This window comes from Anneissia japonica, unplaced genomic scaffold (assembly GCF_011630105.1).
Source record: "Anneissia japonica isolate Jap-2015-1 unplaced genomic scaffold, ASM1163010v1 scaffold724_len3256291_cov202, whole genome shotgun sequence".
NCBI classification, from domain to species: Eukaryota; Metazoa; Echinodermata; class Crinoidea; order Comatulida; family Comatulidae; genus Anneissia; species Anneissia japonica.
In genome coordinates this window covers 2,107,398-2,132,025 of record NW_022744966.1, presented here as the reverse complement: position 1 = coordinate 2,132,025, position 24,628 = coordinate 2,107,398, and the positions used below count along the sequence as shown (strand labels likewise).

At 38.2% G+C, this 24,628-nt stretch overlaps 2 protein-coding genes across 6 annotated transcripts in view; one reads left to right on the top strand and one right to left on the bottom strand.

Moving 5' to 3' along the window:
* Positions 1–544: 544 nt before the first annotated feature.
* Positions 545–21,361, bottom strand: LOC117119810 (aquaporin-7-like). 3 transcript variants are annotated; one of them, XM_033264735.1, is made up of 7 exons: positions 20,806–21,356; positions 14,465–14,591; positions 13,154–13,291; positions 11,597–11,715; positions 10,282–10,499; positions 6,683–6,822; positions 545–1,268 (listed from the first exon to the last, which is right to left on the bottom strand). In XM_033264735.1, exons 1-7 carry the CDS (start codon positions 20,908–20,910, stop codon positions 1,207–1,209), a joined length of 909 nt encoding a protein of 302 aa, XP_033120626.1. In that variant the 5' UTR covers positions 20,911–21,356; the 3' UTR covers positions 545–1,206. The 3 variants fall into 3 exon arrangements, with proteins under 3 accessions (XP_033120626.1, XP_033120628.1, XP_033120629.1); XM_033264737.1 differs by lacking the exon at positions 545–1,268 and adding an exon at positions 2,712–3,585 and having other exon boundaries at positions 20,806–21,361; XM_033264738.1 differs by lacking the exon at positions 545–1,268 and adding an exon at positions 4,608–4,880 and having other exon boundaries at positions 20,806–21,361.
* The window catches only part of LOC117119808, a 22,992-nt gene continuing 8,332 nt past the window's right edge, over positions 9,969–24,628 (top strand). Inside the window, exon 1 of one of the 3 annotated variants that reach the window (XM_033264730.1) lies at positions 9,969–10,062. The gene's annotated coding sequence lies outside the window, so the exon portion shown is untranslated. Of the gene's footprint in view, positions 10,063–16,182; positions 16,434–22,207; positions 22,405–24,628 lie in introns of those variants that run through there. The other 2 variants (XM_033264733.1, XM_033264729.1) reach the window with 2 other exon arrangements.

Here is a 24,628-nt window from a genome sequence, read left to right as displayed (position 1 = left end):
TTTACAGCAATCATTTTGAAATGTAGCCTCGAAAAGAAGCCCATTAAAGTTCGCAACAAAAAAAAAAAAAAAAAAAGAAGTAAAGTTCGCAACAAAAAAAAAAAAAAAGAAGAAAAGAAAAAGCCCAGGGCTTCAATTCGAGGTTTTACAGTATACTGGCCGCTTTCAGTATCCAAAGGTGAGCGTGGGTCTGTTTCTAGAACAAGTACATGAGGATGAGTACAATTCGGCATGAGCAGATGAATAGGCTCACCCTAAAGGGTACATTACAGGCTCAACAATAGAGGGCGGATGGATATAGGCTGACCTAGAGTTCCTATCTCCTATATAATAGGCTCACCCTAAATGGGCAGATGAATAGGCTCACCCTAAAGGGTAGATTACAGGCTCACCCTTACTGGGTAGATAAATGCATGATATCAATTACATAAACACGTAGGACTGTTACTTTAAACACTTATTCCCCCATGCTTTGAATAGCTCTCACATTTATGTTGTCTCTGTCCCAGTTTTCAAGATTTAAAAACTCGAGAAATGTGTGGTCTCATCGGAAATATGAACTTTAATTGTATACGAGGTGCGTGCAAGTTACCGACAAGTTTTCAGAATTGTGAAATTATTCTTCCCGAAATTAGGACTTATCTCAAGCCAAAAACGAGTTTACTACAAGAATTGATACGACTTACTGTAAACAGTGATTCGTAGCAAACACTCATGGATGGAAAACAGCCGACGAGTTCCCGAGTATTCTACAGGTTTCCTCTCCTGCTATCATGAGTTGACTACGCGTTCTCAACTAGTGACTTTAAGCAGGTCTCCAACTAGAGGTGGACAATCTAAACGTTTCGGCCAGCGTAGTAGCTCTAACTCGTGACGGTGACATGTTCAAATATCAAATTTTAGGAAATGTGTAGTCATGATATCCTACCTAACTTTAAATAACTCAGAAAACGTTGGCGGTTTTTCACCAAGGAACACAACGCGAGTTTGATACAAATTCTTCCAAGTTGACTACCTTTCCGAGCTTGCTACAAGTAGAACCGATTGCTTTTCTAGTTCCTTAAGAGTTGTCCTACGAGTTCACTTCGAATTTGATGAGTTGCCAAGTTTGTTTTTTTTGTTTTTTTTTTTCCAATTCAGTTGCCAAACTCTACAGAACCAGAGGCGGAAAAACTTAAATGTGAGAGATAAATGACTGAAAGAGGACTAGGGACTTTCAACAGCAATGTTGTTAATATTTCCTTCGACAGGTCTGTCCTTCCCCAATCCTAAAAAAACAAATAATCCAATGAGTCTTAAAATATATCTTGTTAGCAAGTAAATATATAAAACATGCACATCTACGCCATATTCCGCATTGAATTCAGTTTTATTTTCAAAATTAGCAGTTGTTTGAAAGATCATGCTAATGTATTCAATAAATAACAATACCGGATTATATTATGATGAACAACAATCAAAATTAAATAGAGGCCCAAAAACTAGCATGTGATCAGCATTGTGCACATTGATGAAATGCAATGAAATGAATAAGAAATTTATTAGCCATACATTTAAAGATATACTGCCATAAAAATTGAGAGTTATATTGTTCATAAGCAACTGACACAGTTGGTATTTAATCTCACTATTTCATAAAAAAAAACCGTATTCAAAATTAGCAGTTGTTTGAAAGATCATGCTAATGTATTCAATAAATAACAATACCGGATTATATTATGATGAACAACAATCAACATTAAACAGAGGCCCAAAAACTAGCATGTGATCAGCATTATGTACATTGATGAAATGCAATGAAATGAATGAAAAGAAATTTATTAGTCATACATTTAAAGATATACTGCCATAAAAATTGAAAGTTACATTGTTCATAAGCAACTGACACAGTTGGTATTTAATCTCACTATTTCATAAAACATGAAACACATTATATCTGAACAAACCCGTATTTCGGTTCGGTTGAAATGAGAAAAGATACCTTCTCAACCTTTATGTTCCCAACCCTGCGCAAAGCCACAGTTTCTGCGCCACTTGAATAAACTACCAGCGTTTATATCATATTCCAATCCCACAATTTTTGTTGAAAGATCAGAGCCATCCTATCGACCAATATTACTGGTTTTGAAAGCCAGGCTCCAGAGTAAAAAATGTTTGATATGTTGTACAACTGATTTTTAAGACATACAGTATTTGACGAAAAACTCGTGAATAGTTCATGAGATATAGATTTTTGAATATTAAAAACTGCAGGAAAGGCAGAAAAGGGTGGTTTTGTTCTACAACCAAGACATTTTTTTTTCATCCGGAGCCTGGCTTAAAGTGCATTCTTAATAAGTAGCTGCTTTCTTATATAGAAGAATGACCTTTTCAGTGATTACATCTGTTCCACCACTCAAGGCATTTAGCCGCACCAGACTCTCTTTTAACTTGTCGGTTGAAGCACTACGAATTCTCGAAAGCAAATTGCACTAGCACTGACCTCCTGCCTATTAGACTGTTTCCACTGAACACTGTACACTCTATCCTCTTTATTTCTCTATTTTGTAATTTTTTTAAATGTATTTCTGTAATTCCTTGCAAATATATCATAGAGGTCTATTAAAAAAAAATGTTTTTTTATTTATGCTTAAACACTTATCCGCCAAGGATTGTCAATAGTGAATATATCACTTTTCTAGTAGATGACAATTCCTTTCATACAGTACATACACACACGATACGTAATATATAACAGGAATTGAACCCAGGTCTTTGGGATTGGAAGGCAAGCAAGTTAACCACCAGGCTATTCAATCCCACTATATGTTATCTAAGTAAACAGCAAAACATATTTATTAGATTTGGTCACAGATTCTTGTTCTAATTTTCAATTGCAAGCTAATAACGTATTGAAAAATACATAGTAATTTATTTAAATGTAGATTTTCATGGCAGTTATATCTTCATTGTGCTTTTCTTTGTCAGTAATCGAATTGACACACATTGAGTTCGTTCTGATATATTTTGAGAAAAACGCTGATAACTTAACATTAATAAAGAATTCGATCTAACAGTTTTCCATGAAGACCATACTGTGCATTAATGTGATGAAAGAACGATGAATATGAGACCATTAAAGTTAAACGATTAGTACTGTACAGTAAAATGTATAGTGCAATTTTCATTGCGTGAAATTGTGATGTGACTTAATGGAACTAGGCCTAGAAGTTGCACATCCAATCACATTAACTTTTTCAGTTACCGCCTTCCACCCTCAACGCAAATGTTTAACATAACTTTTCAAAAATATGAACTAAGATGGCGATATGCACTGTTATCATTATGATCGTCATCGTCGTTAATATGCTATTTGATTTTTAAAAATACATACCTTGTAGATTTTGACACTTTTATACTATATTTATTTATTCAACAAAATTTCATTTAAAAGTCACATGCTGCCAACAAATAGAACCTTCGTTTGGAAAGCTATTCACAATATAAATTTGACCAAGGGCATGAGACGATAACAGACTTAAGAAAGACGTAGGCCTAGAAGTCGTACCATGCAGCGCACTGATTAAGGTCCATCTGGGGTATAGACTAGAAGACAATAAAACAGCATAAAACATATTGAAAGATTATTGCTATGGAAACTACATAAATCAATTAAAGTATATCGCATTGGGTACGCAATACATTTGGAGAAGAAAAACAATAATTATAAGTCATATCTCAGGGCAGCCGAATGACTGGTCAGATGGGCCTCTATATACATTTTTATAGACCTTATTTACTTCTTAGCACAATATTACGGTTTAGTCCATCTATTCTGCAAGTGTTTTTTTTTATATTGAATGATAATCACACAGTGCATTGACAGTTGCTTTACCTCACACAGTGCAATGGAAGTTGATTTACCTGGTAACTAAGAGGTTGCTTTAGTGTGGTCAGACTTAAAACATAGTGTCATCTTTGATGATGTTCAAGTCGTTGCAATAAGCACGGCGTATGGAGATGTTAAAGCGTATTAAGTGCATAAATTTAATGTCGTGGTTTCATTCAAATGAACGTAGTATTTAAAACGTATTTTTTTCAAAGATTTATTTAATTGATCAATTTAACGTATATTTATAAATGAAGGCTATACTTTAGCAGCGGAAACTACTGTAGATCCCGATAGCGAATAACCATTTTTGTACAAGACAAAACATGAATAATAAATCCGTCTTATCAATACATCCTTGTCTCTCGCAAGACAATCGACCGCCAATGATTCACTCTTTTTCATTCACTAGAAGAAACAAAATAACACCAATCACCAATAAAGTTACAACATAAAGTTATAGGCCTAAGTTCATTGTGTGAGGCGCCGGTACCGTGTGTGATGGTCGCTGGCCTAATGGGAGGCCCATGTATACAATCACAGCTTTCTAAACATGTTAGTTAAAATTTATTACATTTTTGGGCAAACAAAATTTGACGGTAGTTGGCTTTGCAATCGAGCTATGATCTAGATGGACCAAAACTGCATTCACATCGGATCCGATGGACAGCATTTCCAATGTGCAGAACGCCAGCGTCCCTATTCTTCTGATCGGTTCGGTAGCGGCGTATGGAGATGTTAAAGCGTATTAAGTGCATAAATTTAATGTCGTGGTTTCATTCAAATGAACGTAGTATTTAAAACGTATTTTTTTCAAAGATTTATTTAATTGATCAATTTAACGTATATTTATAAATGAAGGCTATACTTTAGCAGCGGAAACTACTGTAGATCCCGATAGCGAATAACCATTTTTGTACAAGACAAAACATGAATAATAAATCCGTCTTATCAATACATCCTTGTCTCTCGCAAGACAATCGACCGCCAATGATTCACTCTTTTTCATTCACTAGAAGAAACAAAATAACACCAATCACCAATAAAGTTACAACATAAAGTTATAGGCCTAAGTTCATTGTGTGAGGCGCCGGTACCGTGTGTGATGGTCGCTGGCCTAATGGGAGGCCCATGTATACAATCACAGCTTTCTAAACATGTTAGTTAAAATTTATTACATTTTTGGACAAACAAAATTTGACGGTAGATGGCTTTGCAATCAAGCTATGATCTAGATGTGGACCAAAACTGCATTCACATCGAATCCGATGGACAGCATTTCCAATGTGCTGAACGCCAGCGTCCCTATTCTTCTGATCGGTTCGGTAGGCCTTCCGATCCGAAAATTCGGATTCGGTATAAATACAGTCTAATGTTAAGACAGGAAGTTTCGCGCGTTATAAATATATTACTTCTACATGTAATGATGAGACGAGTGATGGCTGAGCCGCAACCTCTGTCAAATGACCAATGCATAGCAGTATCATGTGCTCTATGGTTGAAATGACACGTGTGTTCAATAAATTTACAGCGAACTACTTGACAATTGAAAGCAATGGTGGGAGAGGAGATTGGGGTTGAGGTTGAATGCAATTTAATAAATATGAATACGGTATTCCCCTTGCATATCCAGTCAGTAATTACCCCAGTTGACATTTAAGAACACAACGGACATTTATGATGTCATACTGTATGTCTAACAATTCATTTATGACATTGGTCCTAAACGTTTTTGCGTTACAGTTTTGCAATTGTGATTGAGAATATAATCCAATCTAATCATATCCAATCTTCGACTTGTAAAATACATCATGCAGGCCTGTACTGTATGCGACAGAACCGGGAGAGTGCCCAGAATTCAATATAAAAGAGTCGTATATCGATAAGGTACAATGATGTTAATCACCCAGTCGTTGGAAGGAGACATTCTACAAACCTCCTCCTCTCGGTCTCGTACTTGCACATGAATCGTGTTAGGCGAGGGATGCGTAATTTCCCTACAAAATCTACATCCTCTTTGTTGGGTAGAACACAACTGAGTTACAAACGCCCCAAGTTCTCTTTCTCGCGTCCCCTTGAGTCTTCGTCACAAAAATTAAATAGCCAATTCACAAATGAAATACCAACAATTTTGCTTGTTGATCTATAACTTGTAATTTTAAAAATGGCGGCTCAGAATATTTCCAGCAGCTGTTTCACGCTTGCAGTTAAGGTTTAGGCAGGCCTTTACATAATCTCATGCCTCAATTTTTCGAAAATACTTTTAGGTATTATTTTAAAAAGTAATAGAATTAATAAGTAATTGAATTCCCAATTCAGCCATTTGTTGCCAAGGATTCATTGTTGTTTTCAATAACGATACCGAAATATGTGTACTTATGTATATGAAAACACTAAAAAAACATTTTAAAGTGTGAAAGTGCTATTTCCTGGTACCTAGCGGTACCCCATTATTCAAATGCATAAACCCCAGCTCTAACCTAGCACCCCCCCCCCCCCAAGATGTATGGACACTCAAGACAGCAGCACTCTCAGTTCTGTATACATGCAGGTGCTATTGGCATTGGGGGAACCTAAAGTCTATAGTCTGCCCCATTCTGGTAATGGTTGCCAATTCTTCCGTGTTAAAATCATGAATGTGTCACAAGCATGGATGTACTGTGCTGTACTACAATGATGACGGAACGCATAGTGGCATGGGCTATAACGTCACTCAGCTATGCGCATGAATGGTACAGGTGAAATGATAATCGTGCAATGAAGGCCATGTTCACACGTGATGATATGATCATTATAGCGTCTTCGTTCACGTACCGACCAGCTCCTGAGTGTACTTGTCCTCGTTATCTTCAGTGTTGTGTATTTCGATGACGATAAGGTAGGTAATTGCCCCGACGATTGCGCCAACGAACGGCCCGACTATCGGAACCCACCACCAATGTATGCCCCTTGGCCTGTAAACAAATAAAAAGGATGATCAGCACCTACAGTACACGTGCTCATCATCATAATCATCTTTATCCTCACATCATCTTAACTTTAACATACCTGTATTATATTCAATTATTTTAGGCCATGTCACACCTTGACGATTTAGCCAGCGTATGAACAATTTAGCGAACGCTGCCGTACGTCGAATAAGTTATTGGTAACCCCTCTCCCACTAGGGTTTTTTCAGCATACAAGTTACAAGAGAATGCCGAGTTGCTAACTCGGCAAACTCGGCAAAAACTCGTAGGACGATTCAGAAAGCTCGGAGAGGACTCTTACCTACTCGTAGCAGCTCTGAACTCGTGGCGCTAATTTTGAACATGTTATCACCACGAGTAGATAACTCGTAGTAAACTCGAAGAACTCGTAGGTAGCTCGTAGAGTACTCGGGTACTCCTACCTAGCTCGTACACTACTCTGGATACTCGTCGGTGGTTTTGTCATCTACGAGATTGATGCGAGCACCCAAAAACGAGTACAAATTACGAGTAAGTACGAGCGCACCGAGTTGGCTCGTACCCAAGTCGTATCTAATTCGGTACAAACTTGTTACGCTCGTAATAGTCTCGTAGTTAACTCGGTGCGCTCGTACTTACTCGTACTCGTTTACTACGAGTTATCTACTCGTGGCGATAATTTTGAACACGTTCAAAATTAGCGCTACGAGTTCAGAGCTTCTACGAGTAGGTAAGAGTCCACTCCGAGCTTTCCGAATCGTCCTACGAGTTTTTGCCGAGTTTGCCGAGTTAGCAACTCGGCATTCTCTTGTAACTCGTATGCTGAAAAAAACCCTAGTGGGAGAGGGGCTACCTACACGTAGCAGCTCTGAACTCGTGGCGCTAATTTTGAACATGTTCAAAATTATCGCCACGAGTAGATAACTCGTAGTAAACTCGAAGAACTCGTAGGTAGCTCGTAGAGTACTCGGGTACTCCTACCTAGCTCGTACACTACTCTGGATACTCGTCGGCGGTTTTGTCATCTACGAGATTGATGCGAGCACCCCGAAACGAGTACGAGCGCACCAAGTTGGCTCGTACCTAACTCGTATCTAATTCGGTACAAACTTGTTACGCTCTTAATAATCTCGTAGTTAACTCGGTGCTCTGCTCGGCATAATTCGTACATAACTCGTAACCATCTCCATAAAGTCGTACCTCACTCGTAGCTAACACGTAATAAGCTCGTATAGGTCCTTTCCAAAGATCACGAGTTTTAACTCGTAGAAATCGTACGACTCTTAGGTGACATAAACCTAGGTGGGAGAGCAGCGTATAAGTTAAGAGCACGCTGAAGCACGCTGGTATACGTCCTAGTACGGAAGAGTACGTCAAAAAATATTGTGCATGCACAAAACTTGTTGACGTATACCAGTGTATGGCTCATAAGTTGTATGCAAGATGCGATTGTTGACACACGTTACACGAGTTAGATACTCAAAAGTCGAAATACGTCAAGATAATGTCTAGCGTATCCAAAACTATATGTAACTTATATCGAACTTTTCTCCAACGCATGTTGACGTGTTCCGGACGACCACAGAACTTACTGAACGTGTTTTGAACTTACAGTTACTGTAAAACGGCATATTGGCAGCTTTTAGGGGAATTGGTATATAAAAATGGGGTGATGTTGATAGGGTGATGTTAATACAACTTCAATGTCTAGTGTGGATATGCATTTTACAGACCAATAATAGTAGCATAAATATATACAAGATAAATGAAAATAGTCATTGCACGGACCTGAGTGTCATTGAAAAGCAACCTATTTTTCCCTTTTACCGGATTCCCTAAAAAATAATATTATTTTACTTCAGGGGTGGCACCAAGATTTTCCCGACGGGGGGAGGGGGCGAGGTCCCCGACGGGGGAGCCGATGCACCCGACGAGGGGTCATATTTCCCCAAAGAAAGCAATGTGGGCGTGGTCGAGCTTCGATTTAAAAGGTTTCGAAAGTGGTCCGGGGCCCCCGAAAATTTTAACAATTTAGGGGTTTCAAAGGCTTATTTAATCGATTTTAGAGTCTACTAATATGTAGAAAATACATTTTTTTACATACATACAATTTTTTTTCTCCCCGACGAATTGTGCTTTTTCTCCCCGACGGGGGGGGGGAGCTCTTCCCGACGGTGGGGGCGGGGGCTCTGGACCGACCCCCTCCCCTGGCGGCACCCCTGTTTTACTTTATCTTATTGATGTATATTCCTAATAGGGCCTATCATAATGATTTTAATAAGGGATAATTATAATACATTTCATAAATATGAACAAAAAAATGCTGTACCAAAAGTGGCATAGTTGATTTTTTTTTTTTAGCAAACCGTGAGTATTATGTACTGTACACTTAAATAGAGGCTAAGGTCAACGTTTGCTGTCAGACATGAGCGCCTTAAATACGACGATTGATGACCACTGGTGAAATTCCTATTCCCATCATGGCCACCACTAAGCTTGTAAATTGTCAAATGGTAGATACCAGTATTATTTTTATTTTGCCACTAACAGAATAGGAACAGTTTATAAATATGCTTCAATAAAATATCTGAATTCAATTTTTTTTTTCTTTTTTTTTTGGCGTGGCACTACCAAATAGCGAGGCCTATGTGTTGGACATTTTTACTATAGTCCAAGGCATAGGCTTGGATTATGTTAATTAGGCTAGCCTACGACATGCATTAAATAAATAAAATTGAGATGTAAACTCAAATACTTTGTAACAGACGATCATCTCACCAGTAATAACAATGATACGCCCAGAAGGGTGTATAATTAGGAGTTTAGAAGTATAATATTTCAACCGTTTAAAGCTTTCGAACATGTGATGTAATACAAGTTTTATACAGGCCGACTTTCAATAATTCATCGACGAACCAAATACATCGTAGTAAAGCGTTTAGGAACATTCCTATTTATTAAACTTTCTGCAGCAAGTTTCTGGGCTGCAGAATATTTCCACCAATCAAAGAGCAGAAAATAATTTACTGCCCTCTGTGCATATTTTGACCAATCAGAGGCCAGAGAAGTCGCTGCAGTAAATTTTTAATTGAACTGCAGTTCAAGAACCGAATAATGAGCGAGCGCGCTCCATAAGCGGCAGCCTTTTTATAGGCTACGTCAGGTGATCGTCGCTGTCACGCGCTGTGCATAAGACTATCGTTGAACATAAGCTGTGAATGCTGGAAACACGCTAAACGTTCGTTAGTAAGTTTTCTTTGATATCAAAACGTTCAACATACGTTACTACGTTATGTATACGTCAAACTCGTTATGAATACGCTATGTAAAAAACGCTATTGAAAAAAAAACACATCAATAGTTCAGAGTAAATTTTGATACGTCGGCGTACGCTGACTAAATCCTTAAGGTGTGACAGTACCAATCTGGACCAACATAAAATAATGATATGCGCATGTAACTTACGTCCAAATTTCCTTGCCATATCCCGCACAGGCTGTTAACAGTCTGGGGCCAAAGTCCCTAGCGGGGTTAATTGCGTAGCCACAGTTAAGCCCATAGGCAAGCCCGATGGCGAAGACGACTAGACCTACGATAAATGGCTCCATACCATTTGGAGGTTTATTGTTATCCTTGTCTGTGATGGCAAGAATACAAGCCATCAAGAGTGCTGTTGCAAACACCTGAAAGACATATTTGAGTATTTATTTCAACAAATGTTTTATGGCAGTCATATTCAACCTGGGAATTTTAACTGAACGTGACGCGCGGTGTATCGCAGCCAATCACACAATATAGAGTGTAGGATGTTTAATTGACAGGAATGGAATGATAATGCCGGCCACTGAACATGACAAAACATTCAAGTAGGCCTAATTAACCTAAGACTGGAAGAAAGTTAAGAAAAGAAAATCTATAGGGCTATTGAATTGTTTTTTTTGTTTTTTTGTTTTTTTGTTTTTTTGTTTTTTTTTTTGTAAATGAGGTCTCATTGGAATTGGGAATTGTTCTAATTGTTCAATTCATGATGACAATAACAAATAATAATCATTATTAGTATTATTATTCGGTTATTTATATAGCACCTTTTTTTGTAGATACGAAGTGCTTCTGTTTGTGTCGTGTCATAGGGTGTACGTGCTTAAGTGCTGCTGTAATCAGCGCAGGAGGTAGGCCTACCCATTTATACTCCTGGGTGGAGAGAAGCAATGTAGATACATGCGCAGCCTAATAGGCCTATAATTATAGATTTAGTATATCTGTAAACGGTCGTCGGCCGACGCAATTCCATGAAGAACGCAACGCGACGAAGCGCGCGCCGCAACGCGTTTTTAATGACGATCCGCGTTCAGAAGACCACTGACAATCTGCAGGTGGCGTTGTGTGATCTGGTGCAAGCAGGGAGCGGAACTGGATTCGTCGTGCGACGCGACGGTCGTACGACGTAGTGAGTGCCCAGCTTAAAACATCTTTAAGTTTGTATAAAAAGATTCTAAAGTTTGATATGATGAAGTCACTCTGTTATAATGATGTTTAGGATGACGTTACATGAAACTTGATGAGTCACTCACATTTCGTTCTCCAGATATTTTAAAAAGAATATTACAGTACTGCTAAAATGCTGTCGAGTGTAACTGAATAATTAAAAGAAGTTAAATGATTTTTCGTTCTATAATGTTTGCATTGAAGCTGTTATTTCGTGGTAGCAGAAAAGGCAGTGATAACACTCAACAGATGACTATGATAGTTTCCAACTCTAAATTATAAAATGTTTAAATACCTGGTCTCCAAACCCGCCCCACACCGACAGATATTCAGCCGGGTAAGTGGCAAATATTCCTGCTGTAGCTTTGGGTCCTATCACGGATCGGTTACCGCCATCAAATGCATCAATCGCCTCTGCAAGTGAATACACAGAGTTAGGTGGTTTATCACTGTGTAGTACGTACTTTCAAAGTTTAGTGTATTTTGGTACTCATGTACTCCTCGTCAACTAGAAGAAGATGCATCCATGTGTGTTCTAATATATACCTTTGTAACGATGAGGAACATTCAGATACGTGTAATTTTTGCTTTTAGAAACACCAGAACTTATTACAACCAGGGAACAGTGAAATTACTCCCTGTTGCAACGAATATTTCGATTACAACTTGATATAAAATATTTTGGCAGGTCTTCAACATGCACCCTCCCACTGTTAAGGGGGAGTGTCATACCGTTAGACCACATGTCGTACTTTCACCAACTATGATAATATAATTACTATTAGCGTGGCTACAGATACGGTACCGTATTTCTACTTCAAATGGCATTACATCACCATCACCCAATGAAGAGTGGGGTGAGCGGTGTGAATAGCGAAATGTACTTAGCACATTATTAGCTAAACTAGGCAAGAGTACAGTATTTTCTTATAATACTGTCATCGATAAATAGGCGTAAGGGTTCCACTCAGTAATAAGAGTCATGTCATTTAAGCAAACGATGAATTTTATCGAACTTAAGATAGGCCTAGTATAATACATACTCCAAGTATCGAAATGCACGTCATCGTGTCGGGATACAATATTTCGACATTAATTGTCAAATTAAAACACAATAAAAATCATTTGCAAAGTATGAGACGGTGCAAGATTTCCTGCATCTAGGTGCAATATTCTTTGCTCACCTTCAGCCCTATGTACTGAAGCAAACAGTGTATCTGCCAATGTGACACATATCAAGAGATTTAACTTGAAAATGCAACTTATTATTTTTGGAAATGGTGAATATGGCTTTAAACAATAGCCTTATCAGAAAGAATTGAAAAAATGTATGGTACTAAGCTTCCAATGGGTCTTTTATTTTTAACAAATAAACAACCCTCATTCATAACTGTCATTATGATGTTATAAGGCCATTATTAGCCTATTCACTTCTTGAAAGAAAAAAATTAGAAATTACATATCATTCTAAAAATCCCAAAATTTAATGAAAGGTTAACAAAAAATCCGAAAACCCCAGGGTGTCATTAAAAATCCCAAGATCTTGGGATAAATCCCAAGCAGTGGTCACAGTGTTTTTAACATTATTGTTCGCGTTTCACCGCTCATCGTGGATGATATGCAATAATCCAGTCTTGAAAGATGACGTAACGCACATTCTGGCTCTTCATTGGGTGAAGGTGACGTAATTCCATTTAACGTACCTTCAGCAAATTGAAGTCGAAATACGGTACCGTACCACGGCGTTATTAATAGGCCTATATTGTATGCTAATATGAATATAACATGGTATTTTTCAATCCTTCTATCTATTAATTTTGGTGATATATATTTTGAAAGATGTTATACCTACCTGAATAGACTCCAAATACACACGCTGCTGCTGTAAAAGCGCCAAGCAATTGTGCAAGCATGTAGAAGGGTACTTTCTTCCAAGACAGACGGCCGATGCTAGCGAACGCTAGCGTAACTGCTGGGTTAAGATGCCCACCTAAAATAAACACATACGGTAGTCCTAAGTATACAATTTACTTGTGTTGAAATAAGTAAATACATATCCGTCATCAGTGGCGTAGCTAGGGGGTCAAGGGGACACGTGCCCTGAGCGCCAGGTTTGAGGGGCGCTGAAATGGGAGAATTAGAGTAAAAAAACAAGCACTTTTTAGAAAAACACGACGAAATTGATGTAAATCGTCAGGCATAAATATTTTCCAGTTAATAATAAGAATCTAAATGTAGGCCTGTTGTTTTTATTGGCAAATTGTGAAAAGAAATTGTAATTTCTTTTCAGCCCATTTCGACCGTTTTCTCTTCTTTTTTATCCTATTCTGTAATGACTACATGACTAAAGCTCATCCTGCCATATCTCAGAGCCACGATGGGAAACGCGAGACTATCTGCTTTGGCACTACTTAGTATTGAGCGTGATGAAGCAGACAACATCGTTAACTTTGATCATGTTATTAACTTATTTGATGCACAAGCACACAAAATTCAGTTGTGAGTTTAAACAATGTTAAGAATTCAGCAACTTACAAGGCTACTATAAAATAAATTTAGAGAATAAGAATACTTAGCTGTATGCGATAAATACAGCAGCCTTACAAATTGGGATAATGGTAAAGTTGTATACAAAGTTCCGAACATTGTAATGCAGTTTCAATAACTCTCGTTAAGGAAAAATCTTTCCCCTCACCAGGGCATCTCCCCCCCCCTCGGGCAAATTTTCGCGCCACCCCTGGTAAGAAAGAACATATGAGAGCTAGAATAATAAGTTATTCTGGTTTAAATAATGTTATTTAGACAGTGCATTATATGGACGTACGGTACGGATACGCTTAAAGTCTATGCAACCAATATCAATTTATTTCAAAATATTATAATTATAATTGGGGGGGGGGGGGGGCGGGTGGGGGAAGGGGATCGCAATTTTCTACTCTTGTCCCGGGCGCCAAAACGTCTAGCTACGCCACTGCCTGTCATACTGTAGTGTGGTTGCGTGGACATCTCATGCATGGAAATACTGACCTTGTAGACCTAGTCTTGTATAGGCATTATTTGAAATTGCGTATTGCGCTTAATGAGAGTACGTACAAATTTGTAAATTTGGTATATAATAATAATATGTCGTTCTTATATAGCGCTTCATGCCTTTACAACTAACCTGATATCCCGGATGCAAAATATACACCTATGGTAACGCCGACACCCCATGCCCAGTTGATTGACAAGAATCCTCCTTTTTCCGAATTGCTTAAAACCGACTGCGCAACTGAACCGTCACCAAAAGCCTGTTACACAAACGGTACACGTTTTTATTATCACAAAGACTAAGTACGAATAATTAATGGTTGAATACTTTGTTTTTCGTGGCACTGATGTGAGAAGGAGGGTGTGTCAGCTAGTGTTTGAAATGACGGTCGTACATAGTAAGGTACGGTATCTTAAGAGATGCTCTGTACTAGTGCTGGAATCAAGAGGCTTTCAAGACATTATGCGTGTTCTGTAGTGGTTCTAGGGAGAGAACAGAGAGGCGTTCTACGATGCGGGTGCTCCGTGACAGTTCTAGGAAGAAGGTGAACACCGGGTACTGTTATATTTTAGGTTGTTATGGACGTGCCAGTACTTCTGCAGATGCTTTCTAATTCTGATAGTAAAACGGGACGTGGTAGATAAGGTGTATAAAAATGATAATAGGAACGAGGGGCGTGCTAGGTACACTGTGGTGCTCTGCTAAGGTATTAGGAAAGAGACAGTGGCGGATCTGGGTTCAAATTTAGTAGGGAGGGTTAAAATGTTTCGAAAATACCCAAAAAGAAAGGGGGGTCGGGAGTTCTCCCACGGGAAAATGTTTAAGCTCTTCAAAATTCAAGGTGTACCCCCTCTTGAAAACGGTCAGGTAAACTTTCTCATCCTTATTACAGTAAATAGGCCTATTATGTGTGTATATAAAGAATGAGTAGTTACGTACAGTATTTTTTTTCCCTCCATGAATCGATGAATGCCAAAAAGAAAGGGAGGTCCGGGTTCTCCCCGGGAAAATTTTAATTTCTAGGTGGCGGGAGATGAGCTATCCTGACTTCTGAACTGTCTTTTAATGACTTTTAAGTTCTTCAAAATTCAAAGTTTTTTCTCAGGTAAACTTTCTCATTCTTATAACAGTAAACAGGCCTATTATGTGTGTATACATACATACATACAAAAAATTGAGTAGTTGCATACTTATTCTTTTTTCCATGAATCGATGAACCCCAAAGAGAAAGGGGGGTGGTTCGGGTTCTCCCCGGAAAAAGTTTGATTTCTAGATGGCGGGAAATGCCCGACTTCTAAAATGTCTTTTAATAACTTTTAAGTTCTTCAAATTTCAAGGTTTCCCCTCTAGAAAACGGTCAGGTAAATTTTTCTCATTCTTATTATAGTAAGTGGGCCCATTATGTGTACCGGTATACATACAGAAAAACAAAATTGAGTAGTTGCATACGTATTCTTTTTTCCATGAATCGATGAACCCCAAAAGGGGGTCGGGAAACTACCGGTATTGATTCCTAGATGACAGGGAATAAGCTTTCCCGACTTCTAATGTTTCCATTGTAACAAAAAAAAAAATCTGCTCACGGGTCCTGAAAAAATAATTATGGTCTAGAATTGTTCCTTCCTCCCTTCCGCCCCCCCCCCCCCCCCCCGCCTCAGATCTGCCAATGAAAGAGGGGCGTGCAGGTATGTGTTTACAACATGTCAAGACCTTAATCCATGCTTCTTCCCTTAACTCATGGTCATGCACGGCCCTGGTCCCTTTGTCGCAATATTCTGTCCTACACTTTTGCTTGTTACACTACCCTTTATGAATATTTCTTTGCCTTGTCGTACACTGCGAGTTTGTTTACCATGCCTTTAGCCCGTTCGTAACATTCTTACCACACTCCCACTTAATTATCCAAGTGCCTGTCAACTTCTCTCTACTTTGTCACGTTTTTTTCTCCTTTTGCATTATGCCCAACCCCTTTGCCAATCTGTCCTCTCCTCTTTACATATTCTCGTTGTCATGCTTGACCTTTTTGTTACGATTGTTAACTTTAAACATGTCCTTTTCATGGCTGGCTCTAGGACTTGCCCGACGAGGATCCGACGAGAGAGTAAGTTGGCGATGGTTCGAGACAGGGGCTGTCCAGAACCATTGGAAGTGGGACTGGGCGAAGCTCCGAAAGCTCTAACTTATATTTAGGGATTTGATCATTTGAGAGACTTGTTTAACCGAATTTAGGGCTCCAACAGACTGTAGAAATTACATAATTTGTTTGTTATCCTCGAGGATTCGTAGTTTTTCTCCACCCCTCACACAACTGGCGCTACCACTGCTCCTTTTCATGCTTACGCTTTTTACACTATACGGTATCCCGATCCATTTATTACGTTTGTCTCTTTACACTATACCCTTTGGCTGAACCCTTTTCAGTTACACTCGTGTTTGCTACTTGAGTTTATCATCTCATAGGCAAGCTTACACACTATTGAAATATCAACAGTTGTGTAACATTAGGTCAGATCATTATCAACGAGTTACTGCGTTACGTTACTGATCTGTTCTATTTTCTCTATGCTTATATATAGTGTAGGTTTTTTCTCTATGGTTTATCTTATATACCGACGATGGTATCATGAAATTTATGGAACGCCCACAGTGCCTTATGCGGCGACTTTTTGTTCAGGGCAAATAGAATTTGGCTGGACTTTATCATTCGGCGGCGACTTTCGGCGATTGATTTAACTTATTATAGCTCCTTAACATTTGTTTTGTTGAGCACTCTATTATTTTTCATTGTAATCCAATCACTTAGAACAGCCTTCCTATTTTAACACGTCTTCTACAATCTAGTCTTTCAGGAGAACATCATTACTATCACGATAGTCCGGCCCTCTATACATGCTGTCTCTTATACACATCTAGATGTGTATAAGAGACAGGGCCTACTGTATATATAGGCCTATACTAATTATATAATACTGTAGGCCTACCCGTAATGAATACTCAGATACGTAAAATTTGCTTGGCCGAATAGTGGTACAGCTGAAGGGGTAAGCAAACACAATGAATGATCATGTGTTGTGTTGTTGGAAAGCATATAAGCTAATGATAATATTAAAATGTTAAACATAGGGATATAATTAAATAACTGTAGAAAAAGGAAGCGGCGATTAAAATAACACTAAAAGTATATTGAGCAATAAATTAAACAAATAAAATGTAGGTCTATAAATAATAAAAATATAGTTAACAGGATATAACATATGTAAGACAAATACAATAGTTTTAATAAAAGTATTGGAGGCGGGAAGCTGCAAATTTAATGTAGTTCTGTGATGTATATCATGCGTTTTTTAATGTTTTACTATTTCGTGTTTAAACGTCAATAACGTCTACATAGTTTTTATTCATTCTACTTGCGTCCCAGCATTATATTTAATTTACACAGCTCTCATTCTTATGAACATTAACTAGAATAAGGCCTATTTACATAATTACAATACTGTATAAATTAGACCACCTACAAAACCTATGACACGTTGAAATGCTTTCCGAGGATTGTATTATAAAGTGTCAAGTATGAGGTTACATTTCAAACACTCCAGAGTATACTGGATGGGCCAAGGACACTGGACTAAACGACCGAGCCCGTTTAAATGTCACATTTAGACACACGAATTTATTCATTAGTGTTACAAATAACATCAAAATATAATAATCATGTGTATTATCATTATTCTTGTTCAAATGTAGTAGAAAAGCACAAACACAAACAAGAAGAACTAGATTAACAACAAATATACAGCTATGAAAGTTAGGCTTGTAACCAGGCGTTGGAAATTACCCATTTTATCGTATGGGATGATCGCCAATTGATATAGGCCTATAGTCGCCGAATGCTAAAGTCGCCGAATGATGTAGGGTTTAGCCGCCGAATGCTAAGTCGCCGAATGATGTAGTTGCCAAATGCTAAAGTCGCCGCCGAATGAAAAAGTCGCCTCCGAATGAAAAAGTCGCCGCCGCATGCCAAATGCGCCGAATACATAGTCTCCGCCTAATGAAAAAGTCGCCGCCGCACGCCAAACACGCCGAATGCAATGGGTCGCCGAATGGTAAATGCGCAGCCGAATGCTATAGCCGCCGCTGAATGCATTGTGGGCGTTCCATAACAATTATCCGACAGTCCAATTGCTTAGACCTATAGATATAAGTTATCAATACAGTACAGTGAATTTCTTTGTGATATAATGTATCGGGTTGTCCACTGATAAAAGCAATGTCAGGAGTATAAAGTTATGTGTGTGTCATAAGAAATATCCTATATCCCAATTAGGCCTACTTTGTTAAGAATTCATCTTTAGATTTTGTTTCCTTCCACAAACAAATACCTTGGCGTTATTTTTTTTCCAATCTAAAATGGCACTCTCGTGTCGGAAACATTGTTTCAAAAGCCTTTCAAACCCTTTACTTTTAACGTAGGCCTACTTGAATCGTCACCCCTTTCCTTAATTTTGTTTAATTCTCTTGTTATACCGATTCGCGCGTATCTGTCGTCTGGAACCCCCATCTTCAATAACATTACGCAAGTCCCTCCAAAGACATTTACCCGATTCTTCTTGAATTCTGCTCGCTATCCAAATATACATATCATACGAAGACAGACTTGTCCGCCTTAATCTTACTGTATTAGAAAACAGAAGAATATTTCTTAGTCTATCATATATAAAATAATTGACAAAATCCAAATCGACCATAATTAGGCCTACATTAATATAATACCCGTAAACCTCACCCAATACTCTATTGTCTTCCTGCCAGATGTAATGCACTTCACAACTCATTTTTCATTGTAATCCAATCACTTAGAACAGCCTTCCTATTTTAACACGTCTTCTACAATCTAGTCTTTCAGGAGAACATCATTACTATCACGATAGTCCGGCCCTCTATACATGTTATTTTATTGTTTACTTCACCATTAAATCAAAAATAATTTTAATAACTAACAGAATTCACTTATTAAAATAATTCGCCGATTCTACATAAGTGATCAGTTTCGGTCACAAATAAAATGTTGACACACTTATATACTGGTGACAGCACCAGTCATCAATCATCTGATCAGAATCCCCTAATCAGGTTTGGTGACGGCATCATGAATGTTGATGTCACCGAAACTGATACTTATCTGATCTATTAGGTAGAATCGGGTGTAATTATCAATTGTTGTTGTTGTCATTATTATTATTATTAGGCCCCTATTATTATTATTATTGTTTATTATTAATTATTACCGTATTATTGTTGTTATTATTATTATTGTTGTTTATATTATTTCATTATTGTTATTGCTATTATTATTGTTTTTCTGGTAGGCACAGGGACATGGTCCTTTTTCGCCTAACAGACTTCTGAGTTTGGAGTGAAATAAAATTATTATGAGTTATGAATATAAATTGATGAACTGTCTTTGCATTATTATTTCTAATGTAGAATAATATATTCTACTTTCACAATGAATTACATGTATGCCTATAGCATGGGTTATCTGGTTTCAATTATAAAATTTACAGTAATGACGTGGATGTATTTCGTTTAACCTTCTATGTGATTGTGTAGACCTCAACTTGAATAAATCTTATCGGTTAACTACTCTTTTTTTAGTACCGACGACTGTTTTTTCAATTTCGTACAGTACTTATAATTCCACAAACGTCTGTGACCTTTGGAAGCGCGCAAGCGATATACAGTACCAATTTGATGCAAGATTAATCCGTGACGTTTGGAAGCGCGCAAACGATATAACGGATTGACCAGATTAGCTTAATCTCGTGATACATTTATGCACTTTTTCTTCACATAAATAAATTAGGAAAACATAACTACTATATATAGGCCTCTTATAATATTTTAATTTGGCATGTCACTGTACTGCGTGCGCGCAAGTTTGCGAACGTACTTCTTCATGAGTCGACTTTGTATAATGTGTTATTGCTGATAGAGAACTTGAAGCCTAAAATACACTACTCACTAACACACGTAAAATATCAACATTTTGGGTCAGGTTACCACTCGCATGCATTAATCATCACAGACCACAGTCTGTGATAAATGCTTACTATTCACTCCATACATCCACACAACCACAAAAAACACATTAATTATAATTTCTTCTACCTACCAACAGAGGTACAGTATTGGGGTCGGCCGCCTTTAGGTACACGTCGCTTATAGAATATTTCGTTTTATAGGCCCTGCACATCGGCTGGTACAGGTAGACATATTATTTTGTTAGAAGCTAGTAGTAACATCATAAAGCAATAAATAAATTTACCAGAAGCCAAATGTTTTGACGTTGATTTTCACATACATTTATAATTTGACTATCAAACTCTATAATATATCATGATAGTATCATAACTTTGTATTTTCTGCCTACTGAAAATACGAATAGGGCCTATTAATGCTTAAATTTCACTTACGATCAAAATAAATGTCCCAATAAATTCAGCCATGAATTCGCGAACTATCTGGTTTCGAATTCTTAATACTGACATCAACTTTTGCTGCCATCTTGGAACAGCCATTTTCGTCCACTCCTCACTTGGTCAATCGACTGTCAAATAAATATACAGTATAATCGTTATAGCACGCAAACTTTTTATCCTACGAGATTCAAATCGACGATTGACTAGGAACCAATCAGACCTCAATGAACTGAACTTTCTGCCTGAATGGAAAAATGCCAACACCATTGGGAAACATTTACGGCGGCTGTATTTCAGAAGTTGACAACTGAACTCTGGATAAACAATGTTAGGAATACACATTTATATGAAACGCAACGTGTGACAAATAATTTCTAAATATTAAAATCGAGTTTATTGTGGCGTCATCGTAAAGCAACTTGATTTATTACTGGCATACGAACATTTGTGGAGCAAACTTATGCTAAATGTCGTCTGTGTGCTTTTTATTCTTAATAATCATTATTCAATAAAACATTATAAAGATTATATGAAGTGGCGCTCCTTGGCGTAGTCTATCTAGGGTACTGTATTTGCTGTCGTTAACAACGCTTACAGATAAATTATATCGCTCCAAAGTAAACCTCATTCTCGGGTCAATTTTCGCTTACAGAGGCCAGGTCTAAAATAAATAATGACTCTGAATTCTTATTAGCTCTTATTGGATACTACTAACACGCGATTGGTCGCAGGGAATGTCACTGCGCTACGCCCCCAACCCATTGAAAATATTCAAAGCAAAATAAATCTCGCTCAAGTAGATAAATATAACCTTATTTTGCAAGCTGGCGCCCCTCGCTTATTCATCGAGTTCCCTACACTTCACCTCCAGCACTCCCTTCATCACCCCCACCAATTTCAAGGCTCCTAGATAGGTCACTGATCCCGTCGTCCAAAATGGATGACATTTTTCATCATGTTTTAAGTAGCCTGTGAGCGGGCCGGGCCCCATGGGGTACATGTCTCCCTCTCGACGCTGATGCTCATGTATGGCCTAGACCTACAGAGGGAATGTTTCGAACTTTTAAATGACGTAAGACTGGCATAATAATTTATTAAAGAAAGTGATTATCTATCTATGGAATATAAAAATCCATGCTTACAGTATGGTCCTATTAATATTGACAGGCTAATAGGATACTTACATAAAGGCCTAACTGAAAACTAAATAATAATAGTCCTAAAATCAGAGCATGTCACACGCCAATTATACCCTCATGTGCTTTCTCTTGTATTCCAACACCTCTTACACACAAACAACAAAGAACTTTTTACGACCCTTTTAAAAGTACCATTATTGAAACACGTCTGTTGATAGTAGTCCGGCTCAACGGGTAAACACGAGAAAATATACAACAAAACACTGTTGCTACATGTCTGCGTATTGATATATCATTCTTGATCAGGTGGCAAGAACAGTTAGTCACTGGTGAAGCATCTCTGTAATTCATATCGTTTGAAGGTGATAGAAACAGTAGGCATCGATGTCGCTTCAGTGAGTACCGGTATTGAATCACGTAGAATAACATGTAGGCCTATGGAATATGCTATAAGGTAAGACCTCTTGCCCAGATATCCGCATACAGTTCATCTTGTTCGGATAACCTTGTAGGATCTCTCGACCAAGATAGCCATACAGCTGCTCTTATTTGGATATCCTTGTATTTATTTTAATTTTTTATACTGACTCATATAGCGCATATTATTATACTCTGCTCTGGAGAGTATTCCTTCATAAGTGTAACCAGCACTACTAATTTAATTCCGGGTTTCACTTTCTACTGGGTAGGCCTACTTATTTATACTCCTGTGTGAAGAGAGGCACCATGTAGATAAAGTGTCTTACCCAAGGACACGAGCAGTTGATGCGCATCGGTCTCAAACCCCCGACCTTCCGATTGAAATTCAAACGCCTTACACGCGGTGCATCGAAGGATAGATTTCGAGGACATCTTGCACAGATATTCACAGGATCAAGACCACTTGCCCAGATAACCGTAGATGACCTCTTGCCCAGATAGCCATATAAGTCATTTTACCCAGATAGCCAAGAAGTCCTCTTTTCCAGATAGCCATACGTCTCTTTTTGGCCAAATAACCATAGAAGTCCTCTTGCCCAGATTGCCACATAGAAGTCCTCTCCGTGTTCGGTTCAGTTTTAATGTATTGCGCGGTTTTTCATTAAATAAAACATAAATTAAACAGGTTGTCTGTTAAACCGTATCGTATAAATGTTCAGTAGGTTCTTTGTGAACGTCTTTTTGGCCAAATAGCCATAGAAGTCCTCTTTCCCAGATTGCCATATATAATCTCAGTGTTCGGTTCAGTTTTAATGTATTGCGCGGGCTTTCATTAAATAAAACATTAATTAAACAGGTTGTCTGTTAAATCGTTATAATTGTTAAGTGTAGGTTCTTTGTGGATGGAATTAATACCGTACTAAATACCCATGCAATGTTGTGTCTCTTTCAAAATTGCTTTTTAATGTAGGCCTATTATAATCTTTTCATAGTTCTGACTTTGTCTCCATCAGCTCCAGTAGGATACGGTCCTCTCATGTGTTAAATGAACATTCTTTGAGCGGTGTTATTTTTTGTTGATTACGGTATCATCTTAATAATAGCGTCATTGATTTTCACCCTATAGTTTACTACATTGTTATTATTACATAAATATTTATTATTGTTGTTTTCCCCGTTGTTTTTACTGCAAATAATAACATAAATTACTTGGCAAAAATGAATCCTACTGAAGATGAATTTCTGAATACGTTGTCCTTCTGGTTAACTTGAATGAGTGAGTCGAGTGGCGGAGTAAGACAGAGGTGCCGCTTTTGAAATGCTCCTCGCCAGGATTCGGTTGTCCAGTGTTTGCCAAGTCTTTCACACATGGCAGCGTTCAGTCATCAATGATAGGATACAAAAGATCTATAAAAACCATCAGAAAGAGACAAATGAAGTTCCTTGGACTCATCTGCAGGAAGAATGAAATAGAGAAACAAATGCTATGTGGAAAAATATAAGGGAAGAGAAGCAGGGGACGGTAGAGGACCAAGTATATGGACAGCCTCAACGACTGTGTCACAAAGAACACCATAAGCAACACCGAGCTGATAAGGAGGACTGTCAACAGAGAGGTATGGCGTGCTATGCTCGTCGATGTCAGAGCCGTAGATAGAGAGAGTTTGGCCAACTTGTCTCATGGACGCCATGTCGTTACCAAACAGCACAGGCGCATGCGCGCGTATAGCTTTAATGTTTTGTTTTGGTGACAACATGGCTGGTGTAAGTCATGTGATTGCGATCCACCCAATCACACGCGCGTATATCGAATCCCGTGAAACTATCTACGACTCTGGTCGATGTCTGCTCCAGACCTGACACCTGAGGAAGAAGAAGAAGAATATACCATTTAGTTTTTTTAAATATTACATTTGTATTATTAAGTTGCCATAATTGTCAATGTACTGTTTTATATAATTTGTGTGTGGTAAAAACAATAAAACAAAACAAATATACAGTATATATAGGCTTACATAAAAGATAGCCGTTAACACTGTAAATTATTATACATAAAGCATCATCATCAATGAAAGGTAATTGCAGTGTTCGAATAAAGGACATGATGGTATATCATGTGCATCGCTCTCAGCGAATGTTATCCTATAAATAAAATGCCTCCGACGGGGGCAAGCAGGCAGGCAGGCCGCCCCCACCCCCCTCCCCGTTGGAGAGAGCTCCCCCTCCCATCCCGTCGGGGAGAAAAAGCACAATTCGTC